Raw genomic sequence first — 24,243 nt, forward strand, 5'->3', positions numbered from 1 at the left:
CCGTTCATTCTTATCAACCCAGTGTAACCAAAAGGACATACATTGCACATTAACAGCCCAGTAATACATTCTTAAATAAGGCCAAGTAAGACCTCCATCCTTTTTCAATTTTTGTAAGTAACATTTACTAATTCTTGTTCTGTTATCATTTCATATAAAAGATGAGATAATAGAATCAATCCGATCAAAAACACATCATCAAAAAAACAGGGATATTCAGAAAATATAAAAATTTTGGTAAAATCAGCATTTTGACTATAAGGATGTGACCAACAAGTGGAAATGTAAGTGGGTTCCATCCACTAAATAAATACTTCATAGAATCTACTCAGGGAACAAAATTAGCTTTGTAAAGATCCTTATTTTTTTTAGAGATTATAACACATAAATATCTAAAAAAATCCATAATGTTGAAAGGAGTATTATCATATTCAGAAACAGATTCATTAAGGAAATAGTTCATTTTTATTAAAATTTATTTTATATCCTGAAAAATCTCCAAATTCATGAAATAAATTTAGCAAGGCAGGGAGATTCCTCTGGATTAGATACATAAACCAGAAAATCGTCAGCGTAAACAGAAATCTCCTTCACAAGAATCCCATGAATATCTTTAGCTTCACGAAGAGTGATACCAAGGGATTCTAATTTTAAATTAAATAACAAAGGACTTAATAGACAACCTTGTCTTGTCCTCCGTGAAAGTTGAAAAAAGAGATCTACAATTATTAGTAATAACAGAGGCAATAGGAGTTTTATATATCATTCTAATTCAATTATTTAAATTAACACCAAAACCAAATTTCTCGAAAACATTAAATAAATATTTCCATGCAACTCGATTGAATGCTTTTTCAGCATCGAAAGAGATGACACATTACTGAGTTTTAACAGAAGATGGGTATCTAATGTTAAATAATCTCCAAACATTGAAAAGATATAACGGCCGTTTATAAAGCCTGTTTGATCTTTAAAAATAACTTTACCCTAAAAGTTTCCAACCAATTGGCCATTATCTTTGACAGGATCTGAGCATCAACATTCAATAATGAAATAGGTCTATATGAGGCACAATCAGAAGGACCTTTATCCTTTCTAAGAATTAAAGCAATAGAAGTGTCATAAAAAACAAAGTGTAAATCGCCTTTCACAAAAGAGTCCTTAAACATTTCCTACATATACGGAGAGAGCAATTTTCCAATTTTTTAATAAAGTTCTACAGGATACGAATCAAGTCCAGGGGCCTTACCAGATGACATTGAAAAAATAGCTTTATGAATTTTGGCTTTGGTAATTTGGGCATCAAGAGGTTTTTGATTCTTAACAGAAATTCGAGGAAAAACAATCTTTCGTAAAAAAAAATTCATTTTAGAAGAATCGACAGGAAATTTAGATTTATAAAGTTCAGTATAAAAATCTTATTAATGTCTTCATATTCCCAAGCAAGGGTACAAACTTCCTTACAGATTTTCAAAATTTGCCTTTTGGCTCTGGCCGTTTTTAATTGACACGCAGTTTATTATTTTTATCTCAAACATATAATATTGACTTTTTAGCTTAAGCAAATAGCCTTCAATAGGATGAGTTAATAATAAATTATATTGTGATTTAAGTTCCATCCTTTGTTTAAATAAGTCAATATTACGGGAAATTGCATAAGTATTATCGGACTTTAACTTGTTTTGTAATCATATCTAATTCTAATTTAGTCTGTTTTTTTCAGGTTAGAATAAGAAATGATCTGACCACCTTAAAATGCTCTAAATGTATCCTATATGATTAATTTAGATGTACCCCCTAAAACATCAAAAAGAAAAAAAAATATTTTACCTGTTTCTCAATGAAACTAACAAAGTCTGAATTCTGCAATGATGTCTGAGACAGGTGCCAAGGTGGGTGGGCTAGGATGGCATCATCGAATTCGAAAGACAAACTGAAAGCTGCATGAGCAGAAACAGCGAGAGTGTCATATTCACAATTCTTAACAGTAGGCAAGAAGTAAGGGTCAACTGTAATATAATCGATCCTTGAATATTTTCTATAAACATGTGACAAAAAAGAATATTCTCTGTCATCAGGCTGTAAATATCTGCATAATTCAATCAATCCAAAAATCGGTCAAAAAGGAATTAATAAGTAATGCGGAGTGATTTGGAAGTTGCTGGTTGGTTCAGCTCTTGTCAAAGGATTTAAACAACAGTTAAAATCCCCGCCCATTATTAACATATATTCATTTAAATGAGGCAGTAAAGCAAATACATTTTTTAAAAAAATATCATCTAAGTTAGGACCATACAAATTGGCCAAAACAGCTTTTCTGTTACAAATTATTCCTTTAACAATTAAAAATCGACAAAAAAATCTGACTTAATGTCCTCTTGAATGAACAAAATATTGGATTTAATAAAAATAGACACTCCCTTAGTTTTACTTTGAGAAGTGGAGTGAAATTGCAAACTCTTCCACGATCCAAAAAACCTATTTTGATCTCCCGCCTTTATATGCGTCTCCTAGGCAAAAAATTGTACCAGGTTGAAATCGATTGATGATTTTAAAAGTCTTTTTTCATTTGATAGGATGATTCCAACCACATACATTCCAACGTATTACATTAATGAGTTTAGATTCCAAACTATAATTTTATTCTACTTTACACATGTGCCGAGCACATACCAATAAGGGATGATCAAAAATGGTGGCGATGGACAGTACAACCACACAGAAAACACACATGCTCCGGAACCACCCAATGGGACAAAAACCCTAATTCTAACCCCATCCCACTCCCCCCACAGCCCAGAAAAATGAGGCACCCTATGATAGAAAACGCAACCAAGACTGCTCTGTCTGTCTGAAAAAAAAGATTAAAAAAGGTTCTCTATCCCTTTGAATGACAGTCTCAACAAAGGAAAATGTTTACATTCCAGCATCTACAAACTATCCCATGTTTATATTTAGTCTTTTTTTAAAACAAAGAGGAAACCAAAAAATTGTTATCTCTTAAAAAGAAAAAAACAGCTCCTTCTTAAACTTAACATTAAATCCCCTAAAAAGGCTTTAAATTCAGTTATAAGATGCAATAATATTCATTATATAAAAAACATATTAATATGTTGAAAAGAATTTAAAAAATAAGCAGTTATTAAAATCTAAAACATATTACCTAGAGAAACCAAGCATAGTGTTTAATAACAGATCAACACAATCTTGAAAACTAATAATATTATGCAAGTAATTGAAACCTCCGCTAAGTATATATAAGAGAAGGAAATTGCCCCATTAGAAGGAAAAACTGCCAGTTATTTAATTAAGAAAAAAACACAAAAAAAAATCAAACCAGATATTAGGTTAAAGGAACAAGTCCTTTTATGTTCTTTTCCTCCGTCGAATGTCCAAATAACCATTTAAACAGTCATACTTGAACCATCAATCCTCTTACCAAAAAAAAAATGATATGCAATAATAAATGTCCCCTAATCTTCTTTTAATAGTCTCTCAATGAAATGTCCAAGTAGTCTTCATAAATCTTCTTTCCAAAATGCTATTATGCAGATAATATGCCAGACAGTTCAATCGGCAGTCGCAGCAGATATAGTTTAAACAAACGCCAGTGCAACTTTCTGATCACAAAATATACGAGGAGGAGAATCAGGAGGAAAAACTTTAATTCTTGTTGGGTGACGCAAGGAAGGAAACAATTTCTTATCATATGCCTGTTTCATTACCAAAGCAAATTTTGATCTTTGTTCCATTACCTCCTTTGAATAATCTTCATAAAAACCAAGCTCAGATGTCTCAAATCTAAAAACTCTTGTTTTCTTGCCTGTCACATTATTTGACCTTTAATCTTAAAATAATAAAAACAAACCAGAAAAGCCCTTGCTTTATCTGGATCTTGAGATCTCAAAGTAAAAGTTCTGTCTGCTCTTTCTATAGTAGGCGGCTGTGATAATACAGAAGGAAATAAGGGTATGAGAAAGCTTACCAATGTAAGCAGTTAAATCTCCATTTTCAACTCCTTCCTGCAGCCCAACAATTTGTATATTCCTTCGGCAAGACCTAGTTTCGAGGTCTATAATATTATTTAGATATCTTTCCAAACGAGTTTTACTTCATTTTACTTTCAAGCAATTTTTGCTTAATTATCTTCAATTCCTCTTTCTGTGTAGTGACTTGAGCTTCCAGATCCTTAAGTTTTCCCAGAAATGACATCATTTCATTACTATTCTTTTTAAGTTAGTCTTTAAATGAACTGTTTCAAAGCCATATCTTCAGCCCACAATGGCATTTCATCAGATCCTTCCTTTTGCATCTTTCCTTTCCCGTTGCCTTTATCACTAGGTTCAGACAAGTATTTCCCACTCCTCAAAGACATATTGTTCCCCTTCAAAAATCAGCAACTCAAGATATTAAATTTGGTTTAAACTAGGGGGAAAGGGACAAAACTAGCAGCTCAGAAACTGATGTTACTCCATTCACAGACAGGCGTAGCCTCCAGGAGCTATTCACATCTTGATTGACTTGATTGCACAATCCATCTGCCAAAACTACTTGAGCCAAAGCCTCAAAGCTCCACTTCTTTACTGGCCACACGCCACCCCCGTCAATATTAAACTCCAGTCCCATTAAAGGTGAATATGCAGTAGAAGAAACTCCTCCTGTGCCCAGAACTGAATGCAGTGAGCAGCAGCAATAATTGCAGAGTTCAGCATTGATAGTCACTCTCAAAATAGCTTTAGCAACAGTGATGGACAAATATCCAGCATGCAACTTATTGAAACTTTTTCCGCTGTGTGAAGCTGGTAGTGTGTCACAAATGTAACAGGCTGTGAGATTTCACTGCTAATGTAATGGTGTCTGTGTTATATTTCACTGCTGAGCTAATGATTTCTCTGCAGCAGCAATGTTTAGCTTATGACTAGAAATAACAGGGTTTTGGAGTGCCTAGCTATCCAATGATAAAGATATTGTCCTTTCCTGTGAGTCTGGAAGGTAGATTTTCACGGTCTTTTGCCAGGGAGAGATGAGAAGACACAAATGGAGAGAAAGGGCCCTTTTACCTTTATTTGTTTCCTTTACTAATCCCATAGTCAAAGTAAGAATTAAATAGCTCAATTGTTTAATCGCATATTGTGTACCATTTGTTATTTTTGGGGTACTGATTTGTAACAGGGGACACATCATGCAGCATTCACACAAACGAGATTTCTTAGGTTTGGCCAAGCTCAGGGGCTATCACCCCCTATATTAAGTTGCTAGCTGAAGCAAGAGTTACATAAGGTTAAATGACCTGAGTGAATCGCTCCCCACATTCACAGCAGGTGAACGGCCTCTCCCCACTGTGAACTCAATGATGCACATTTGGTTGATTTTGCTGATAGAATTACTTCCCAAAGTCTCAGCAGCTGATCGGCCTCTCTCCTGTGTGAACTCGCCTGTGTGTCTGTAGATGAGATGACTGAGTCAATACCTTCCCACACACTGAGCAGGTGAACGGCCTCTCCCAGTGTGAACTCGCTGATGTACCTTCAGTTGGGATGAGCAACTGAATCCCTTCCCACAGTCTGAGCAGGCCGCTCGCCAGTGTGAACTGACTGGTGGCTCAGGAGGTTAGATGATTTAGTGAATCCCTTCCCACACTCTGAGCACGTGAACGGCCTCTCCCCAGTGTGAACTCGCTGATGTACCTTCAGTTCAGATGAGCAAGTGAATCCCTTCCCTAAGTCTGAGCAGGTGAATGGCCTCTCTCCAGTGTGAACTCGCTGATGTACCTTCAGTTGGGACGAAGAAGTGAATCCTTTCCCACAGTCTGAGCAGGTGAACGGCCAGACCCCGGTGTGAACTCTCTGATGTACCTTCAGTTTAGATGAGCAAGTGAATCCCTTCCCACAGTCTGAGCAGGTGAACGGCCAGACCCCGGTGTGAACTCTCTGATGTTCCTTCAGTTTAGATGAGCAAGTGAATCCCTTCCCACAGTCTGAGCAGGTGAATGGCCTCTCTCCAGTGTGAACTCGCTGATGTACCTTCATTTGAGATGAGCAAGTGAATCCCTTCCCACAGTCTGAGCAGGTGAACGGCCGCTCGCCACTGTGAAGTGACTGGTGTCTCAGTACGTGAGATGATTTAGTGAATCCCTTCCCACAGTCTGAGCAGGTGAACGGCCTCTCCCCAGTGTGAACTCGCCGATGTACCTTCAGTTCAGATGACCGAGTGAATCCCTTCCCACACACTGAGCAGGTGAATGGCCTCTCCCCGGTGTGAACACGCTGATGTATCTTCAGTTTAGATGAGCAAGTGAATCCCTTCCCACAGTCTGAGCAGGTGAACGGCCTCTCCCCGGTGTGAACAGACCTGTGCAACTGTAGGTGGGATGATTTAATGAATCCCTTCCCACATTCAGAGCAGGTGAATGGCCACTCCCCAGTGTGAACTCGCTGATGTAACTTCAGTTTAGATGACTGAGTGAATCCCTTCCCACAGTCTGAGCAGGTGAACAGCCACTCGCCATTGTGAACTGACTGGTGGATCAGTAGGTAGGATGATTTAGTGAATCCCTTCCCACACTCTGAGCAGGTGAATGGCCTCTCTCCAGTGTGAACTCGCTGATGTATCTTCAGTTGGGGCAAAGAAGTGAATCCCTTCCCACAGTCTGAGCAGGTGAATGGCCTCTCTCCAGTGTGAACTCTCTGGTGTTCCTTCAGTTTAGATGAGCAAGTGAATCCCTTCCCACAGACTGAGCAGGTAAACGGCCACTCCCCAGTGTGAACAGACCTGTGCAACTGTAGGTGGGATGGTCGAGTGAATCCCTTCCCACAGTCTGAGCAGGTGAACGGCCTCTCCCCAGTGTGAGCTCGGTGATGAACCTTCAGTTCAGATGAGCAAGTGAATCCCTTCCCACAGTCTGAGCAGGTGAACGGCCGCTCGCCAGTGTGAACTGACTGGTGGCTCAGTAGGTCAGATGATTTACTGAATCCCTTCCCACAGTCTGAGCAGGTGAATGGCCTCTCTCCAGTGTGAACTCGCTGATGTTCATTCAGTTTAGATGAGCAAGTGAATCCCTTCCCACATTCTGAGCAGGTGAACGGCTGCTCCCCTGTGTGAACCCGCTGGTGTGCCATTAGGGTGGATGACCGAGTGAATCCCTTCCCACAGACTGAGCAGGTGAATGGCCTGTCTCCAGTGTGAACTCGCTGATGTACCTTCAGTTGGGACGAGTAAGTGAATCCCTTCCCACAGTCCGAGCAGGTGAACGGCCTCTCCCCAGTGTGAACTCGCTGATGTACCTTCAGTTGGGACGAAGAAGTGAATCCCCTCCCACAGTCTGAGCAGGTGAACGGCCAGTCCCCGGTGTGAACTCTCTGATGTACCTTCAGTTTAGATGAGCAAGTGAATCCCTTCCCACATTCTGAGCAGGTGAACGGCCTCTCCCCAGTGTGAACTCGCTGGTGTACCTTCAGTTGGGACGAAGAAGTGAATCCCTTCCCACAGTCTGAGCAAGTGAACAGCCTCTCTCCAGTGTGAACTCGCTGATGTACCTTCAGATGGGACGAAGAAGTGAATGCCTTCCCACAGTCTGAGCAGGTGAACGGCCGCTCGCCAGTGTGAACTGACTGGTGTCTCAGTAGGTGAGATGATATAGTGAATGCCTTCCCACAGTCTGAGCAGGTGAACGGCATTTCTCCAGTGTGAACATGCTGGTGTGCCATTCGGTTAGATGATCGAGTGAACCATTCCCCACAAATTCAGCAAATGACCAGCCTCAGCCCAGTGTGAACTGACTGGTGTCTCAGTAGTTGAGATGATTTTGTGAATCCCTTCCCACAGTCTGAGCAGGTGAACGGCATTTCTCCAGTGTGAACATGCTGGTGTGCCATTCGGTTAGATGATCGAGTGAACCATTCCCCACAAATTCAGCAAATGACCAGCCTCTGCCCAGTGTGACCTGACTGGTGTGTCCACAAGTGGGATAACTGACTGGATCCCTTCTCACACTTACAACAGGTGAATGGCCTTGTCCAGTGTGAACTTGCTGATGTACCTTCAGTTGAAATGACTGAGTGAATCCCTTGCTCCTCTTCTTAAATATCTGGACAGAGACAGCAAAACTGGCGTGTTGTGTTCGAGATTCCCATAGACAAATTCCTTGTCATATTTAACCTGTAAAAACATATACAAAATCGATCAATGGGTGTGGGACAACATTTCAGATGAGATCAGTTGAGTTGGCAAGGTGTGAGCTGACATCACACTGTTACAGTAAAGTTCAATCCAAGTTGGAGAGAGGAATCATCTTCTAACTGGGCACAGTGCTGGTATCTGGAATGACCATCAAACTCTCTGATGCTCTTCCTGAATCTATAACATAGGGGCAGTTCTGCCATTTCCAACCTGTGATCTGGCTCAGTTGTCTCTCTCCATTGGTTTTATTCCCTGTTCCCAATGAGCCGCATCGGTACTCATTGCCTGGTCCCACAGGAACTGAAACACTCTGTAAAAAAAACTTACCCCCGACATCCCCTCGGTATCTATTTCAAAGCACCTTAAAACTATGCCCCCTTGTGTTAGCCATTTCAGCCCTGGGAAAGAAACCTCTGACTATCCACACGATCAATGCCCCTCATCATCTTATCCACCTAAAAAAAGTCTCTAAACATAAACAAGGAAATTACACATTGCTTTGAGGATTTATTAGAAGTCTACAAAACTATGAGGAAAACCATAGGTTAAATGCCAGCAGCTCTTTCCTCTGAGGTTGGGTGGGATGACAACCAGAGGTAGTGGGTCAGTGGGGAAGGTGAAAATTTAACAGGAACATGTGGAAAAGCCCTTCACTGAAATGGTCGCGAGAGTGTGGAATGAGATGCCAGCACAAGTGATGAATGTGAGCTCGGTTTCACCATTTAAAAGAAGTTTGGATGGGAGCCTGGATGGTAGGGGTATGGAGGGTGATGGTCCCGGTGCAGGTAGATGCATTCGACAGCTTAAATGTTTTTTTGGCATTGACTATATGGGCCAAATAGCCTGTTTTTGTGCTGAACTTCTCCATGTTTCCATGATGTCTAACTTGCTTCAAAGGGAAAACAAGTAGGAGTGACAATGGAACAGCAATGGCTGGAGTTTCTGGCAGAAACTCGGGAGTTGAGTGATCGATACTTACGAAAGAAGTGGAAGCATTGGAAAGGCAGGAGGACACAACCATGGCTGAAATGAGAAGCCAAACAGAGGGCAAACAAAAGAGCAAAAACTATTGGGAATCTTTTAGGAACCAACAGAAGACGACAAAAAAAAAGTCAGATGAGCTCAGGAATTGGAATGATGATTAATGAGTCAGTCGTTAAGGAGTCTTGGCAGCACCCAACAGTCTGAGGCATTTAGAGGAACAAAATATCTGGGGTCTCAATATCTCTTGAGAACCAAGGTTCTCTGCACCATTTACCTTTCAACTTCTATTTTGACAGGCACATACAAACTCCACACCCTCAAAATTTCACTTCTGAAGGCCTCCCACTTACAACTACTCCTTTGCCAGAAAACAGCCTGTCCCAAACCACACTTGTCAGATCCTTTCTGATACCATCAAAATTGACCTTTCCCCAGTTTAGAATCTCAACCACTTTTTGCATATTTACTTTCAAATTCATGGCATTATGATCACTAGTTTCTGTCAACAGCCCTGGGTTATTTCCTAACAGCTTATTGCACAATTTACGTCGGGAATTCTACGTCCTGATTAAGGGCACATTTGACAAACTCTGCCTCATCTAGTCCTTTCACAGTATGGGAATCCCAGTCAATATCTGGGAAGTTAAAATCACCAACTGAATCAACCTTTGTTTCTTGGCATGGTCTGCGATCTCTCTACAAATTTGTTGCTCTAAATATCTCAGACTGTTGGGTGTAACCAAGTCCCAGTAATGGCTACAATATCGTAATTCCCTGTCCTGAGCTCATCTGGCTTTCCTATGATGCTTCTTGCATTGTGATATACACAGCTCAGCACATTCATCGCACCATGCTCAACCATTTGATTGCTGACTCTGTCTGAGGTCTGAACAACATCTGACTGGTGTCAAGAAAACAACCTCTCAATCATTGTCACAAACCCAAAGGAGCTAATTGTGGATGACAAAAGGAATGGGGACAGGCTAACCCCTATTGGCATCAATGGATCTGGGGTTGAGAGGGTCACCAAGGATCTGACATGGTCTCTATATACTAGCTGTGTTGTGATAAAAACACAACAGCACCTCTTTCACCTCAGACGGTTGAAGTTTGGGATGGGGACCCAAATCCTAAGGAGTTTCTACAGGAACACAAATGAGAGCATCCTGACTGGCTGAATGACTGCCTGGTAAACTGCACTTTCCTTAATTGCAAGAACCTACAGAGAGGGGTACGCACAGCCCAGCACATCTCTAGATGTGAACTTCCCACTATTCAGGACATTTGCAGAGGCAGGTGTGATAAAAGGATATTGAGGACTCAATTCACCACAACCACAAACTGATCCTGTTGCTACCATCCAGGAAACGGTACCACAGCAAAAGGACCAACGGGCTCTGGGAGAACATCTTCCACCAGGCCATCAGACTGATTAATTGATTTCTATGTCATATTGACTGCCCTATCTACATACTATTTTTTATAAATTACTATAAATGACACATTTTCAACAGAGACATAATGTGAAGATTTCTACTACTCATGTAGATGCAGAATGTATGCAATAAATTCAATTCAATTAACCCTCTCCACTATCTGTTCTGTCATTCTGGTTACCGTTCCCACTACAACTTACTTTAATCACATCACCCCTCCCCCCACACTAGCATTAGAAAGCCTTACCACGAGGATATTCATTCCTTCTTGTTCTGTTCCCCTAACTAACGAATCCCCTATCACCCATTTGACTTTCCTCTGCTAATAATCCCCAACAGTTTCTGAAGTGGTCCACCTGTTGTTGTGTGGGATGGTCACAAGAGTATTTTGTGAGGAATGTTTAACCTCATCCCTTTCCTCACTTTCACCCAGTTTCCTGTGTCTTGTACCTTGAGTGTAACTCATCTCACTTCACGTCATATCTATCTCCCCCTCCAACTCCTGGATGATCCAGAATTCATCCGTTTCAAGTTCCAACTCCTTAAAGTGCAGGATTACAGGCTGCAGCTGGATGCACATCTTGTAGGTGAGGGCATCAAGGACACTGGAGGTCTCCTCACCTACCCACCAATGTCCCCTCTAACTTGCAATGACCAGTGGGCACATAAATCTCATAATGTGCATTTCTTTACCCAGTGATAACATGTGCACAGTGTATTTTATATAGAGAGGTATTTATTTTAACAGCTAGCAAAGCATTGTCCATAAGAACTTTGATCTCTGAGTTAGATCAAGTTCATCTGCACTCTCACACAACCTATGTAGCAGGCTTGTAACGGGTAATGAAAACTTTTCTCACCAGAGCTTTTGCACTTTGTCCATATGCGATTTGCTTGCTAAATTACACTTTAAAATGTCAGATTTCCAAATATCACTTCGCACTTGTAAATTCTCCAGCAACTTCTGCATCGCCACAATAACCACAGGTAACATGAGTATTTCCCCTGAGCACTCCTGAGGAATTGAGGATATATAACAAAATCATTTTGAACCTTTGTAACCTCTGGCTAAAAGAATAATTGGGACTGAATAGGAATTTTGGAACTTAAGTAAACTCTGTTTTCAGCGGTTAACTAAGACAGGCACATTCCCAGTTCTCTCTGGCTTGCAGAGAGACACACTGAGAACTGATAACATTATACATTGTACCCTTATTAGTTGATAACATTATACATTATATCCTCGTTAGTTGATAACATTATACATTGTACCCATATTTGAGTAAAGGGAGGAGGACCCGCTGAAAAGGACAGGAATGAACATCTGTCTGTAACTAAGTCAGGGCCTTGCAAAGGGAATAACTGATAAGGACAGAACAGCACGTGCATCTGCAATTAAAACCTTCATTTTATGAACTCTCTTATCTAAGTAATTAAGTTTTGCACCAACAGACTTGGTGAGCATACCAGTTCAAATAACATCTTGCAAATAGTAATGTATGGGGCTTAGTATGTATAAATACACGACTGTAACCAGACTGCTTACGTGCCTTCCCTTTGACAACTGGGTCTCAAACTCCTACAGGAGAATGCGCAATAAACTGTGGTGACAATAGCTGGTCTCTCGTGTTTTATTCAGATTCAACTTTAACATTTGGTGTCACGAACAGGATCCCAATATAGGGAGTGCCATGCAGACGGGCTGAGTAAGTGGCTGGACCACTCTGGGGACTGCGGAGACCGACCAGGCGCCCAATAGGTATTTTGTCATTCTCCGTTAAGTTCCTTTCGAGGTATGGTCCCTCTCCCAAGCTGATCACATACCTTGACGGGACTGGGAAAGAATCTGTTGGGAGACTCATATAAGGTGGGCAGAATTTTACTGAGGAGGCAGATGGGCCGGGTAAATTTTAGTAAGTGGGCAGGAGGTGGTCCCAGGTAAATTTATCAATTTCACAGGAGTTGCCAGCCGTGTAAATTTATCTGATTGTTAATTGAGCAGAAGGCTTTGTGCCGGGTAAAGAACAGAGGTCAATTGCGGTCGAGTGATATGAGTGGGACAAGAGCAGCCAAACACAATATGTGTGAGAGTTTTCCAGACAAGGGAAAAGATTTGTGAATGTTGAGTGCAGCGCTGAGTAAGAAATTGGGAAACAAAATCTGGCCACTGGGGGGGGAGCCTGGGATATTACCTCGTGAGAACAAGCAGTAAACTTGATATGGAAAAAGAACAGTGGAAAGAAGTGGAAATTACTGAAAAGGGAATGGAAGGATAAGGCCGATGCAAAGTGGAACAGTATAGTATTAGCAAGTTGGTGGAATAATGCATGTGACAAAGCATTAGAGGTATGCACTGCCGAAGGAACGCCAATGGTTGGGAGAGGCTGAAAGCGGAGCATGAATGGGTGGATGGGCGCCGAAAACGAGAGTATGGAAAACAACGTAAGCAAATCAAGGCCGGCCTGGATAGGAGAGCAGGGCAAGAACATCAGTTTGAAGTTCTAAGTGATAAGTGAAACAAGGGATCCCGAACCCATGTCTGGCATACCGACCCTGTTTGAGGACAGTGACTGTGATGCTGAGTGCATAATGCGACTCCGCAAGATTTATTCGCTCTGCTGCATGATTCTCTCAGCTGATGAGGGGTGGAAACGGAAGGCAGAACTGAGATACCAAACCTATCCGGAGTTACAGGCAGGAATCCATGATGAGAATGAACAGACAGACCGGATCATTCAAGCCTTGGAAAGGGCTCTCCAGCAACCTGCAAACATCGCTAAAGTACGTCAAAGAAAACCTAAGCCTGGAGAATCGGGACCAGTCTATTGGGAGCGATTTATGGCCTGCTGAGCACTTTCACAGGAGACCGAGTCTTTAAAGATGGGAATCCGTCCCTCCCGTTTAATGCCTAACTGCTCCAATGCTTACCAACTAAGTTAGCCAACATGATTAAAACAAATGATATGGATTGGCCTGACAAAGACTGAAATGGAACGTGACAAGCATTGACCCGACTTTCGAATCCCGATCGACCCCGAAGGGAACTAATAGAACAGGTAAATAGGCTCAGCGGGACGAAGGACATGAGCGGGCTATATCTGGGGATCAGAAATGGGAACAAAAACATACCAAGGAACCGGTGGGGGCAACAGCCCGTTTAGAAATTGACAAACAAGGATGCTTCCAACCATGAGTATCACCCCTCAGGAAGAGCCCAATGTAATATTGCAAGTGGCTGGAATTCCATTTATTATCGATATGGGGGCAACCACATCCACTCTCGATCAGGAAATGGTTTCAGAAAATGGAAAACAGCTATCAGAAAAATGGACTGTCTGGGTTCAAAGGCAGGGCACGTATGTATTCAATAACCCAGCCTCTGCAGGTGGAATTCCAGGGGACCCAGTGTGAGGTTTCATTTACAGTCACCACCAGTCGGGGTGTAATCTAGCAGAGAGAGACTTGTTCTGTCCGTTGGAAATCGAGATTCTCTGCATGGACGAGGATATCACCCTGGGACTAGTGAACAAGGACATCTTCCCCAGTTACTGACACCCCCCCCCCCCCCCCCCCAGTGCTGGGCACTTTATCTGGACACTGCGTTTGAACCCCTTCTGCCAGCGGCCGACCCTCATGTGACTCTGTGCTATGACCCTCTGAGGTGCTGAACTGAGGAAAGCCAATATTATGCACCCCTCGAGGGACAGAATTCCCCATTCACGGTGATTGGAGAGGTTAAAGGAAAAGAGGTCAGCGCATTACAGCCTGAAGTTCCGGATTTCCTTTGGCGACAGACAGAACTGGTGCTTCCCCATATCACTGTCTGGGTTTGCCCTGGGTTAAAGCCAAAGAGCCCAGAGTTCAATTCAGAAGGTCAAAGGAACATCGAAACAAGCCTGATGCATTTTGGAAACAAGTCCTGTGGACTGATGAAGTTACAATAGAACTTTTTGACTGCAATGAGCAAAGATATCTTTGGAGAAAAAAGGGTGTAGAATTTCATGAGAAGATCACCTCTCCAACTGTTAAGCACGGGGAGTGGATCGATCATGCTTTTGGCTTGTGTTGCAGCCAGTGACACAGGGACTTTTACTGGTAGAGGGAATAATGAATTCAATTAAATACCAGCAAATTCTGGAAGCAAACATCACACTGTCTGTAAAAAAGCCAAAAATGAAAAGAGGATGGCTTCTACAACAGGATAATGATCCTAAAAACACCTCAAAATCCACAATGGACGACCTCAAGAGGTGCAAGCTGAAGGTTTTGCCAAGGCCCTCAGAGTTCCCCGGCCTAAGCATCATTGAGAATCGGTGGATAGACCTCAAAAGAGCAGTGCATGCAAGATGGCTCAAGAGTCTCACAGAACTAGAAGCCTTTTGCAAGGAAGAACGGGCAAAACTCCCCCAAACAAGAATGGAAAGACCCTTAGCTGGCTACAAAAAGCATTTACAAGCTGTGATACTTGCCAAAGGGGGTGTTACTTGGTGTTGACAATGAAGGGTGCCCAAACTTTTGCTTCAGGCCCTTTGCCTTTTTTGTTATTTTGGAACTGTAAAAGATGGAAATTAAAAAAAAAAGTTTCCTTGCTTAAAATATTACAGAAATGTGTGATCCTTAACTTATGTCTTTTGGAAATCAGTTCAACTTTTACTTGTTTAACAGTAACAGAAATTTTGACCGGGGTACCCAAGCTTTTGCATGCCATTGTAATTGAGCAGGCCTCTTTTGAAGTGGCTGTCTCTGCCCAGAAGGCTGAGCTGTTTGCACTCCCTCGTGCCTGTGTCCTAGCAACAGACTAAAGTGTGGACTTTTACATGGACTCCCGTTAGGAACTGACTACGGGGCTTTAGGGATTCCTGACTTCCTCTGGCCACCCCATTAGTAATGCTACCTTTGGAAACAACTACAGCTACCTCGAGTTTTCACTATTATTAAATGTGCAGCCCATACTGGGGAGTTTGATGAGATGTTCCAGGGTAATGTTAGGGCTGATGCAGCGGCCAAACAGACAGCCTTGAATCCCACACTTTTAGTCCCCTGGGGAACCCAGCAAGCTCCTATTAGTCAAAATCTAAGTACGGGTATGCCAGACATGGGGGAAATACGTAACTAACAGGGGGACCCCCCTGAAGGAGAGCACAAACTATGGTCCCAAATGGGTTGCCACCTGGAACCTCAGACCAATTTATGGGTGACCCCTGCGGGACAGCTCTGTGTTCCCTCTGTGTTCGTACCTATTTTTATAGATCATGTACATAATTGTACACGCTTGCGCAAGCAGGGAATGGTTAATACATTATTACAATCTTGACTTCCAGAAAGCAGCTGAAAAACCAGCCAAAGCATGCTTAAATTGTAAAAAAAAACATGCTGGGAAGGGGATGCCTTGTGGTTCGGGAACTACCCCCTTGCCTGGTGGACCTTTTTCTTGTCTGTAACTTTAGTTTATAGAATCACCTGAGTACATTGTTATAGGTGTTGCTCAGTGATAGTAGATGTATTTAGCAGATGGATTGAAGCTGTTCCTACAACTAATGATACCACAATGACTGTTGTGAACATATTGCTAAAAGAAATAACTCCTCACTGTGGACTTCCAGAAGTGATAAGCTCGGTCAATGGGCCAAAATAAATGAGGAAATCTGTAAAGAACTTGCTATAAAACAGCAGTTCCACTGCACCCATCATTTGAACGTAGCGACACAGTGGAACTTTGTACTTTGAAAGATAAGTTGGCAAAACTTACACAAGAAACTGGATTGACCTGATTGAAGGTTTTACCCTTAGTCCTATCCCATATGGGAATCACGCTATCAAGTAAGACGGGGCTATCACCTGCGGAAATTATCTACAGGAAGCCCATGAGAACCCCATGGGGACCCCGACCTTGTCTGCCACTCCTCCCTGAGGGCTTACCCGCAACATTGGATATGCATACCTTGGGGGAGGAGATGGGAAAATACTTATGGAAATTAACTAACACTCTCCAAAGCTTGCATTCACAGGTACGACAAGCCTATCGAGAGGATGAACCCTAAACTAAAGGTGACTACTCCACCATCCAGCCTAGAGAATTGTCCTGCTCAAGAACTGGGATGATAAGAAGTTGGGACCGAGGTGGAGAGGACTGTACCAAGTGCTACTGACAACACCTCCTGCAGTGATGGTGGAAGGGCAGCTCTGGCGGATACATCAAACGGACTGTAAACACGTTACTGGCGGAACTCATAAGGACTGGAAAATGTACTGGTTAATGCTAATTTTATTGACCCTAAGGGAACCTGCCCCTGTCTCGGGAGGCCCCCAGTTTAACACTTTCCTGTCCCTCTGCCACACCTATGCTAACCAAGATGAGCGGGGAGCACATTGGGATTGTGCCTGAATTCTCCAACAGGGTAAGACTATGTCAGTGGTGCCCCTGAATACTAGCGCAGTCAATTCAGTTCTGGTGTTTTAAAAAGCCATCTCGTAGACATTCTGCAAATACTCTCTCTTGAGATCCAGTGCCGAGCTGATTTTCCCAATCCACTCGTATGTTAAAATCCCCTACAATGATCAAATCACTGCCCTTCTGGCAAGCCTTTTCTATTTCCTGCTGTAATTTGTAGTCCACATCACTGCAGCTGTTTAGAGGCCTATAGATAACTGCCATCAGGGTCCTTTTACCCCTGCGATTTCTGAGCTCAACCCATAAAGATTTCAGAAATGTCACTCCACTCTTCAAGAAGGGAGAGAGGCAGAAGAAAGGAAACTATAGGTCACTTAGTCTGACAGTGGTTTGAAAGATGTTGGAGTCGATTGTTAAGGATGTGAGTTTGGGCACAAGATAAAATAGGACGGAGTCAGCATTGTTTCTGCAAGGGAAAATCTTGCCTGATAAATTTGTTGGAATGCTTTGAGAAATAATAAGCAGGGTAGACAAAGGAGAATTGGTTGATATTGTGTACTTGGATTTTCAGATCTTTGATAAGGTGCCACACATGAGGCTCCTTATCGAGCTTTGAGCCTGGTTGGGCGGCGATGAGGAAGGAGCTGGTCTCGAGCTTGTGTAAATCGAAGGGCGGTTGCAGTGGGAAAGAGTCAGGACCGAGCCAGACGGCTGCACAGTCTGTTCCGGGAATGGAGGATCAGTTAGTTCTGGTTCCCCAAGCAATGAGAGTGGATGTCGGTAACGAGGATCTGTTTACGTGTATGGGTGTGGGGTAAATGGTGGGAAAGTTGTGGGGTTACTGGCGGGGTGGAGGGAGGTTGTGGATGTGAGTTATCGGACACAGTGTGACCCGGGAGTAAGAGTCCTAGGGCAGATCATGTTGTGAGCAAAGGAGGATCAGGTCCATTGCATCAGACAGCTTTCAGGAAGCAACAAATATCTCTTTATATTACTCACTGTCTAATCTTTCTACTAACATTGTGTTTGTCACAGAGCCCAGAGTCTGGGAACAGCTCGATGGTAGGAAGCAGATGGTGATGATGGGAGGCTGTTTATTGGAGTCAAGGCCCGTGCCTCCTGGAGCTCCCCAGGGTGACACCCATTGCTACTTGTCATCTATGTCAATAATCTGGTTGAGAATGTACAGGGTATGGGCAGTGAGTCTGCAGCAGGTAATTGCAAACAATTACCTCCTTTTGCAGGATAGTAAATATAAACACCCCTCTTTCCCTCCCCACACTCAGAACCGACCAAAAGCTACTTCAGAAGATACAAGTTCTTCAAATGAGCAAACACTGAGGGAATGTGAGAGACTTTAAAGAGCTGGGATACTGGCAGCACATTACCAGACCTGGAATGATTGCAACTGGTCTGATAGAGGCATAACTGGTATTTCTGGTCACATTCAGCTCACTCCAACTATTCCCTACCTTCCTTTTATAAGTATGTAATGTCTAAAGGACCAGTGTTTGAGTAAATGAGACTCACCAGACTTGCTCCTGACTGAATCAATGGAAACCCTGAGTCAGATGGGTTTCTCTCCAGTCGGTGCTCTCAGTCCTCGGGCTGGTTCACTTGCTGCTGTTCCCTCGTCTTCAGTCGTGGTTTGCTTCCAGCTGAGGGCTTTTCTTCAAATAAATCTCTCACCGCAGGTCTAACATTAACATGAAAGATAATGAAGCATGTTAACAATACAAAGGACAACAAAATATTTCTGCTCACTGAAATCTAAATATTGAAGACAAATATAATGATCTCAGTGAACAAATCTCTAATAGTCCCTGACACATCACAAAACCTGATGTGGGATAGGAAGGAGTCATCGTTCTGTCATGGTAAGATGTAAGATGCAGGAACAGAATTAGGTGATTCCATCCATCAAATCTGCTCCACCACTCAACCATGGCTGAGATTTATTCCAACACCATATCCCTGACTTCCTGCTGTAACCCTGAGGCTACTTAGCAATCATGAGTATATTAATCTCTGCCATAAATATACCCAAATGGCAGCCTCAACCAACCTCTGCAGCAACAAATTCCACAGTTCAGTCATCTTTTGGATGAAGAAATTTTTCTCAACTCAATTTTAAAGGTAAGCATCTTTATTCTGAGCCTGTGCTGTCAGGTCACAGATTCTCTGTCTAATGGAAACATCCTCTCCATGTCCACTGTATCCAGGCTTTCCAGCATTCGGTAGGTTTACTTAACCATACATCCCCCTCACCACCCCTACCGTCCCTCTGAACTCCATTGAGCACAGGTCCACAACCATCAAATGCTCCTCAAACATAAAGCCGATCATCCCTGAGATTATTCAGGTGAATCTTGTTAGTAACAACTGCACTGAACACATTCCCAAGTATAACAGACCATCAGGAAATTTAAACCATTCCCGAGTGAATGGAATAAAAAGAAACCGGAATCACCAGAATCGCTCAAAAGTTAAGGAACTGCTGTGGGGAGAGCAACAAATTTAACGATTCAGGTTCACAATCTTTTGTCAGAATGGATTCAGAACTTTTCATTTTTAGTGCAGATTTCCAGCAACTTGAGTTTCTGTTTGATTTCTACTGTCTAACAGACAGGAGACAGTGAGGAGGAATTTCCAAACACAGTTCGAACACTGAACCCCCATGTCTATTTCTACTGGTTCAAACACAGAACAGGATGGAATACAAACTCATTCTCTCCTCAGATTAGCAGCAACACTTCCAAAGGAACTGCAGAAAAAAAAAACACTAGATCCCAGACCAGAAATACTTGCTCAACACCTCATAAACCGGGGCAGCTTGATCCCCGGGTCCAGTTTACTTGGATCTAAACAGGGGTGCAGAGCACCTCCGGACCTCACCGGAGCACCACTCCAGCACCTCTGTAAAAAACACTAGATCCCAGACCAGAAATACTCGCTCAACAGCTCATAAACCGGGGCAGCTTGATCCCGGGTCCATGTTACTTGGATCTAAACAGGGGTGCAGAGCACCTCCGGACCTCACCGGAGCACCACTCCAGCACCTCTGTAAAAAAAAAGTCAAATTAAACAAGCGGGGATTTTAACAGCGGCCGCATATTAAATAGAGGGAATTTTAAGGAAACTGGGGTTAGGGAGAGGGGTTGGTGGCTGGTGAGGAAAATACTACCAATAACATTAGAATAGGATATTCGATAGTTTTTGGTGAAATCCTGGAGCTGTGACTGTGGTGGTCCGTGGATTACTCGCTAATACAAAAGTAAATTTTTCTCACTAACAACCTTATGGCTTCTAAGCAAACAACCTTATTTCACTTGGTTGATCATTATATTTTATGATAATTAGTGAATGCAACCATGCAAAACTTTGTCTAGTTATTAAATTAAGTATTATTTGTTTTATTGTACCAGTTATATACCGAAATGCAGTGATGGCCTGTAATCTTGTTAATGCCTTATTCATCACTGGATTTCTGTGGAGCTCTGGAAATCATATATATTTCTTTCATCTTGGTTTAGTGCTTGGCATTATAAAAAACTCTATATACACACACAACCCCCCCCCCCCTCCAATTTGTGTACCTGCTCACGACATCAATGGGACAAGGAAGTTGCCCGGTACATGAAAGGAGCAGGTACACAAATACACAAATTGGGTGTGACATACCAGGGGTGACTGATACGTTCGCGGCCTAAGGTGAAAGGAGATAATTTTACAAAACCTAGCAATTTTCAATTATCTGTAACAGAAACAGCACAAAACTGATTAACTTCAAACTTTCTGTATAATCACTCAAAGAGTTGAACTGCATGTTCAGGTACCGAGTGCTGTATTACATTAGGCCGCGAACTTATCAATCACCCCTCGTACAGCTCTGGCACTGCACCCCTGCTCCAGCTGTCCGATAGAGCTCGGGCCCGGCCCTTTCCCAATCCAACCGGCTCAGACTTACACAAACCCGCCGGGATCAAACCCCACTCACCCCCGCTCGAGTCGGTGAACCGCCAACGACCGCTGCTTTCGGTAGTCCGCATGCGTTTATCAGGATGTTCTCCGCAGCACCACTAGTGGTCGGAGGTACACATGGCCACCAGTGGCCTGAGGTTCATACAGCGCCCCCAGTGCCCGGAGGCGGGAGGAACAACAGAGAGGTAAATCACAAAGTCTGCAGATGCAGGAAATCCAGCTCAACGCAAACAAAATGCTGGCGGAGCTCAGCAGGCCCGGCAGCATCTATCGAAAAGAGTCGACAGTCGACGTTTCCAGCTGAACCTTCCTTCAAGATTGAGATGGAATGGGGGAAATAGCTAAATAAAATCGGGGCGGGCGAGAAAATGGTTGGCTAGAAGGTGACAGGTTGAAGCCAGGTAGGTGGGAAAGCTCAAAGTCAAAAGAAAATAGAATCTAATAGGAGGAGTGGAGAATCGGAGCAGTGGACCCAGAGAGATGTGATAAGCACGTGAGAGGACGTGAAAGTGAGGGAGTGGGAGGGAGGGCGATCTGTTCACCGGAAGGAGAAATCGATACTCATGCCCACAGGTTGGGGGGAGGAGCAACCCAGAAGGAATACAAGGTGTATATCCTGGACACTGAGGCAGAACTTAACTCGGCAGAAGAGGAGGCGATGGGTTGACTCGTCGGAACGGGAATAGGAATAGGAATCGGAATGAAAATGTTTGGACACCGGGAGGTCCTGCTGGAAGCGGATAGTTGAAAGGTCAGTTTATTAACAAAGCAGGTATCCATAAACTACTCTTACGTTTTTTTTTCAGAGAACCACAAACCAAAGAAAGAGCATGAAAGTCGTTCAGAGAGAAAAATATAACTCCCACCCTACCCCCCGCATCAAAAAGAATGACATCCCGATCATGAACCCCCAAAGCCCACCGCACAAAAGGGAACAATAACATCGAACCGCCCCCCCAAAAAACAACCCTGCCCCGCACATCTGCGGAGGAGCTGGTGTCACTGATGCACCATCAATAACTCACACTGAGACGTAGGCGAGATATCGGCTTTTATTGACTGGAAGAAGGAACCAGGAGTGAGTGTCTATCATACAAGGTCCTGGAGACTGAGGCCGATCTTCAGGCCGCAGGTCTCCTTTATACAGGGGCCTGTGGGAGGAGCCACAGGAGCAGTCAGCAGGGGCGTGTCCCGACAGGCACATAGTTCACCACATTCACCCCCCCTTCGTTTGAAAAAGTCCTCATGTAGCGAAGGTTCTTACAAGTCAAGCCGATCAGGCGGTCGAATCTGTCGCTGCGATCTACGTAGCACCGGCTGTGACCGCATAGGTGCCGGCAACATTGGCGATTGCACAGGGGACGGGGGTTGCGCGTGTTCTTGCCCACTAGGCGCCGGTGATGCCTCACGCATGTGCGAGGCGCCTGGTATAAATGCGTACGAAACGCCCGGTATACAAGTGTCGTGAGGAGTCTGTGTAGGGCCTGGTGAGTACGGTGTCACCTCTGGTGCAGGGTTCACAGTTACCGGAGAGCCTTCAGGGTAGTGGTCTGCTGCACCTGCGGGTGCCAGGTCGCGGATGGAGACCGTGTCCTCCCGCCCATCAGGTAAGACCACGTAAGCATACTGGGGGTTCGCATGGAGAAGGTGAACCCTCTCCACCAGCGGGGAGTATTTATTGCTCCTCACATGTTTCCGGAGCAGCACTGGCCCCGGGGACGTCAGCCAAACTGGTAGGGTGGTCCCAGTGACAGACTTCCTGGGAAAAGAGAATAGGCGTTCGTGAGGGGTGGCATTGGTGGACGTACATAACAGAGAGCGGATAGAGTGCAGTGCCTCAGGGAGGACCTCCTGCCATCGAGAGACCGGCAACCCTTTGGACTTAAGGGCTAAAAGTGTGGCCTTCCACACTGTGGCATTCTCCCGCTCTACCTGGCCATTACCCCGGGGATTATAACTCGTGGTCCGACTGGTAGCAATGCCCCTAGCTAGCAAGTACTGGCGCAGCTCCTCACTCATAAAGGAGGACCCTCTATCACTGTGGATATAGCAGGGATACCCGAACAGAGTGAAGAGCTGGCGCAGGGCTTTTATGACGGACGTGGCAGTGGTGTCGGGGCAGGGGATGGCAAAGGGGAACCGTGAGAACTCGTCAATAACACTGAGAAAATAGACATTGCGGTCAGTGGAGGGAAGGGGGCCCTTAAAGTCAACACTCAGGCGTTCAAAAGGGCGGGTGGCCTTGACAAGTTGTGCCGTGTCAGGACAGTAGAAGTGCGGTTTGCACTCGGCACAAATTTGGCAGTCCCTGGTCATCGTCCTGATGTCCTCCAGGGAGTACGGCAGGTTCCGAGCTTTCACAAAATGGTAAAATCGGGTGACCCCCGGATGGCAAAGTTGTGCATGAAGGGCGTACAGCTGGTCGAGCTGTGTGCTAGCACATGTTCCCCGGGATAGGGCATCAGGGGGCTCATTGAGTCTGCCAGGCCGGTACAGGATATCATAGGTGTAGGTGGAGAGTTCTATCCTCCACCGCAAAATCTTATCATTTTTGATCTTGCCCCGCTGTTGGTTGCTGAACAGGAACGCAACCGAGCGCTGGTCGGTCAGCACAGTGAATCGTTTGCCAGCAAGATAGTGCCTCCAGTGCCTAACAGCCTCCACTATGGCCTGGGCTTCTTTCTCCACCGCGGAGTGCCGAATTTCAGAGCCTTGGAGGGTGCGAGAAAAGAATGCTACTGGTCTGCCTTCCTGATTAAGGGTAGCAGCCAGAGCGAAATCGGAGGCATCACACTCCACTTGGAAGGGAGCGGTCTCGTCCACTGCATGCATCGTAGCTTTGGCAATGTCCGCTTTAAGGCAGTTGAAGGCCGCGCAGGCCTCAGCAGAGAGGGGAAACGAGGTAGACTTGACCAGGGGGCGAGCCTTGTCTGCGTAATGGGGGACCCATTGGGCGTAATAGGAAAAAAACCCCAGGCACCGTCTGAGGGCCTTGAGAGTGGTGGGAAGAGGGAGCTCTAACAGGGAGCGCATACGTTCGGGATCAGGCCCAATAACCCCGTTTTCCACGACATACCCAAGTATAGCAAGGCGGGTGGTACCAAAAACACACTTGTCCCTGTTATAAGTAAGGTTCAGAGCTGCGGCCACTTGGAGAAACCGTTGGAGGTTGGCGTCGTGATCTGGCCTGTCATGACCACAGATGGTGATGTTATCCAGATAGGGAAATGTGGCCTGCAGTTGGTACTGGTCCACCATCCGGTCCATTTCCCT

The 24,243-nt window shown here is 44.2% G+C and overlaps 1 protein-coding gene across 3 annotated transcripts; it reads right to left on the reverse strand.

The window, feature by feature from the left end:
* Positions 1-1,337: 1,337 nt before the first annotated feature.
* On the reverse strand, positions 1,338-21,050 carry LOC132386841 (zinc finger protein 850-like). 3 transcript variants are annotated; one of them, XM_059959181.1, is made up of 4 exons: positions 20,987-21,050; positions 18,520-18,685; positions 11,459-11,613; positions 1,338-8,157 (listed from the first exon to the last, which is right to left on the reverse strand). In XM_059959181.1, exon 4 carries the CDS (start codon positions 7,704-7,706, stop codon positions 5,529-5,531), a length of 2,178 nt encoding a protein of 725 aa, XP_059815164.1. In that variant the 5' UTR covers positions 7,707-8,157; positions 11,459-11,613; positions 18,520-18,685; positions 20,987-21,050; the 3' UTR covers positions 1,338-5,528. The 3 variants fall into 3 exon arrangements, with proteins under 3 accessions (XP_059815164.1, XP_059815165.1, XP_059815167.1); XM_059959182.1 differs by having other exon boundaries at positions 20,957-21,010; XM_059959184.1 differs by lacking the exon at positions 11,459-11,613.
* Between the last annotated feature and the right edge of the window lie 3,193 nt (positions 21,051-24,243).

This window comes from Hypanus sabinus, unplaced genomic scaffold, assembly GCF_030144855.1.
Source record: "Hypanus sabinus isolate sHypSab1 unplaced genomic scaffold, sHypSab1.hap1 scaffold_1339, whole genome shotgun sequence".
Taxonomy (NCBI): Eukaryota; Metazoa; Chordata; class Chondrichthyes; order Myliobatiformes; family Dasyatidae; genus Hypanus; species Hypanus sabinus.

Coding starts and splice junctions, on each gene's coding strand:
- LOC132386841 (XM_059959184.1), bottom strand. CDS start 7,706: ATGGCACACCAGCATGTTCACACTGGAGAAATGCCGTTCACCTGCTCA.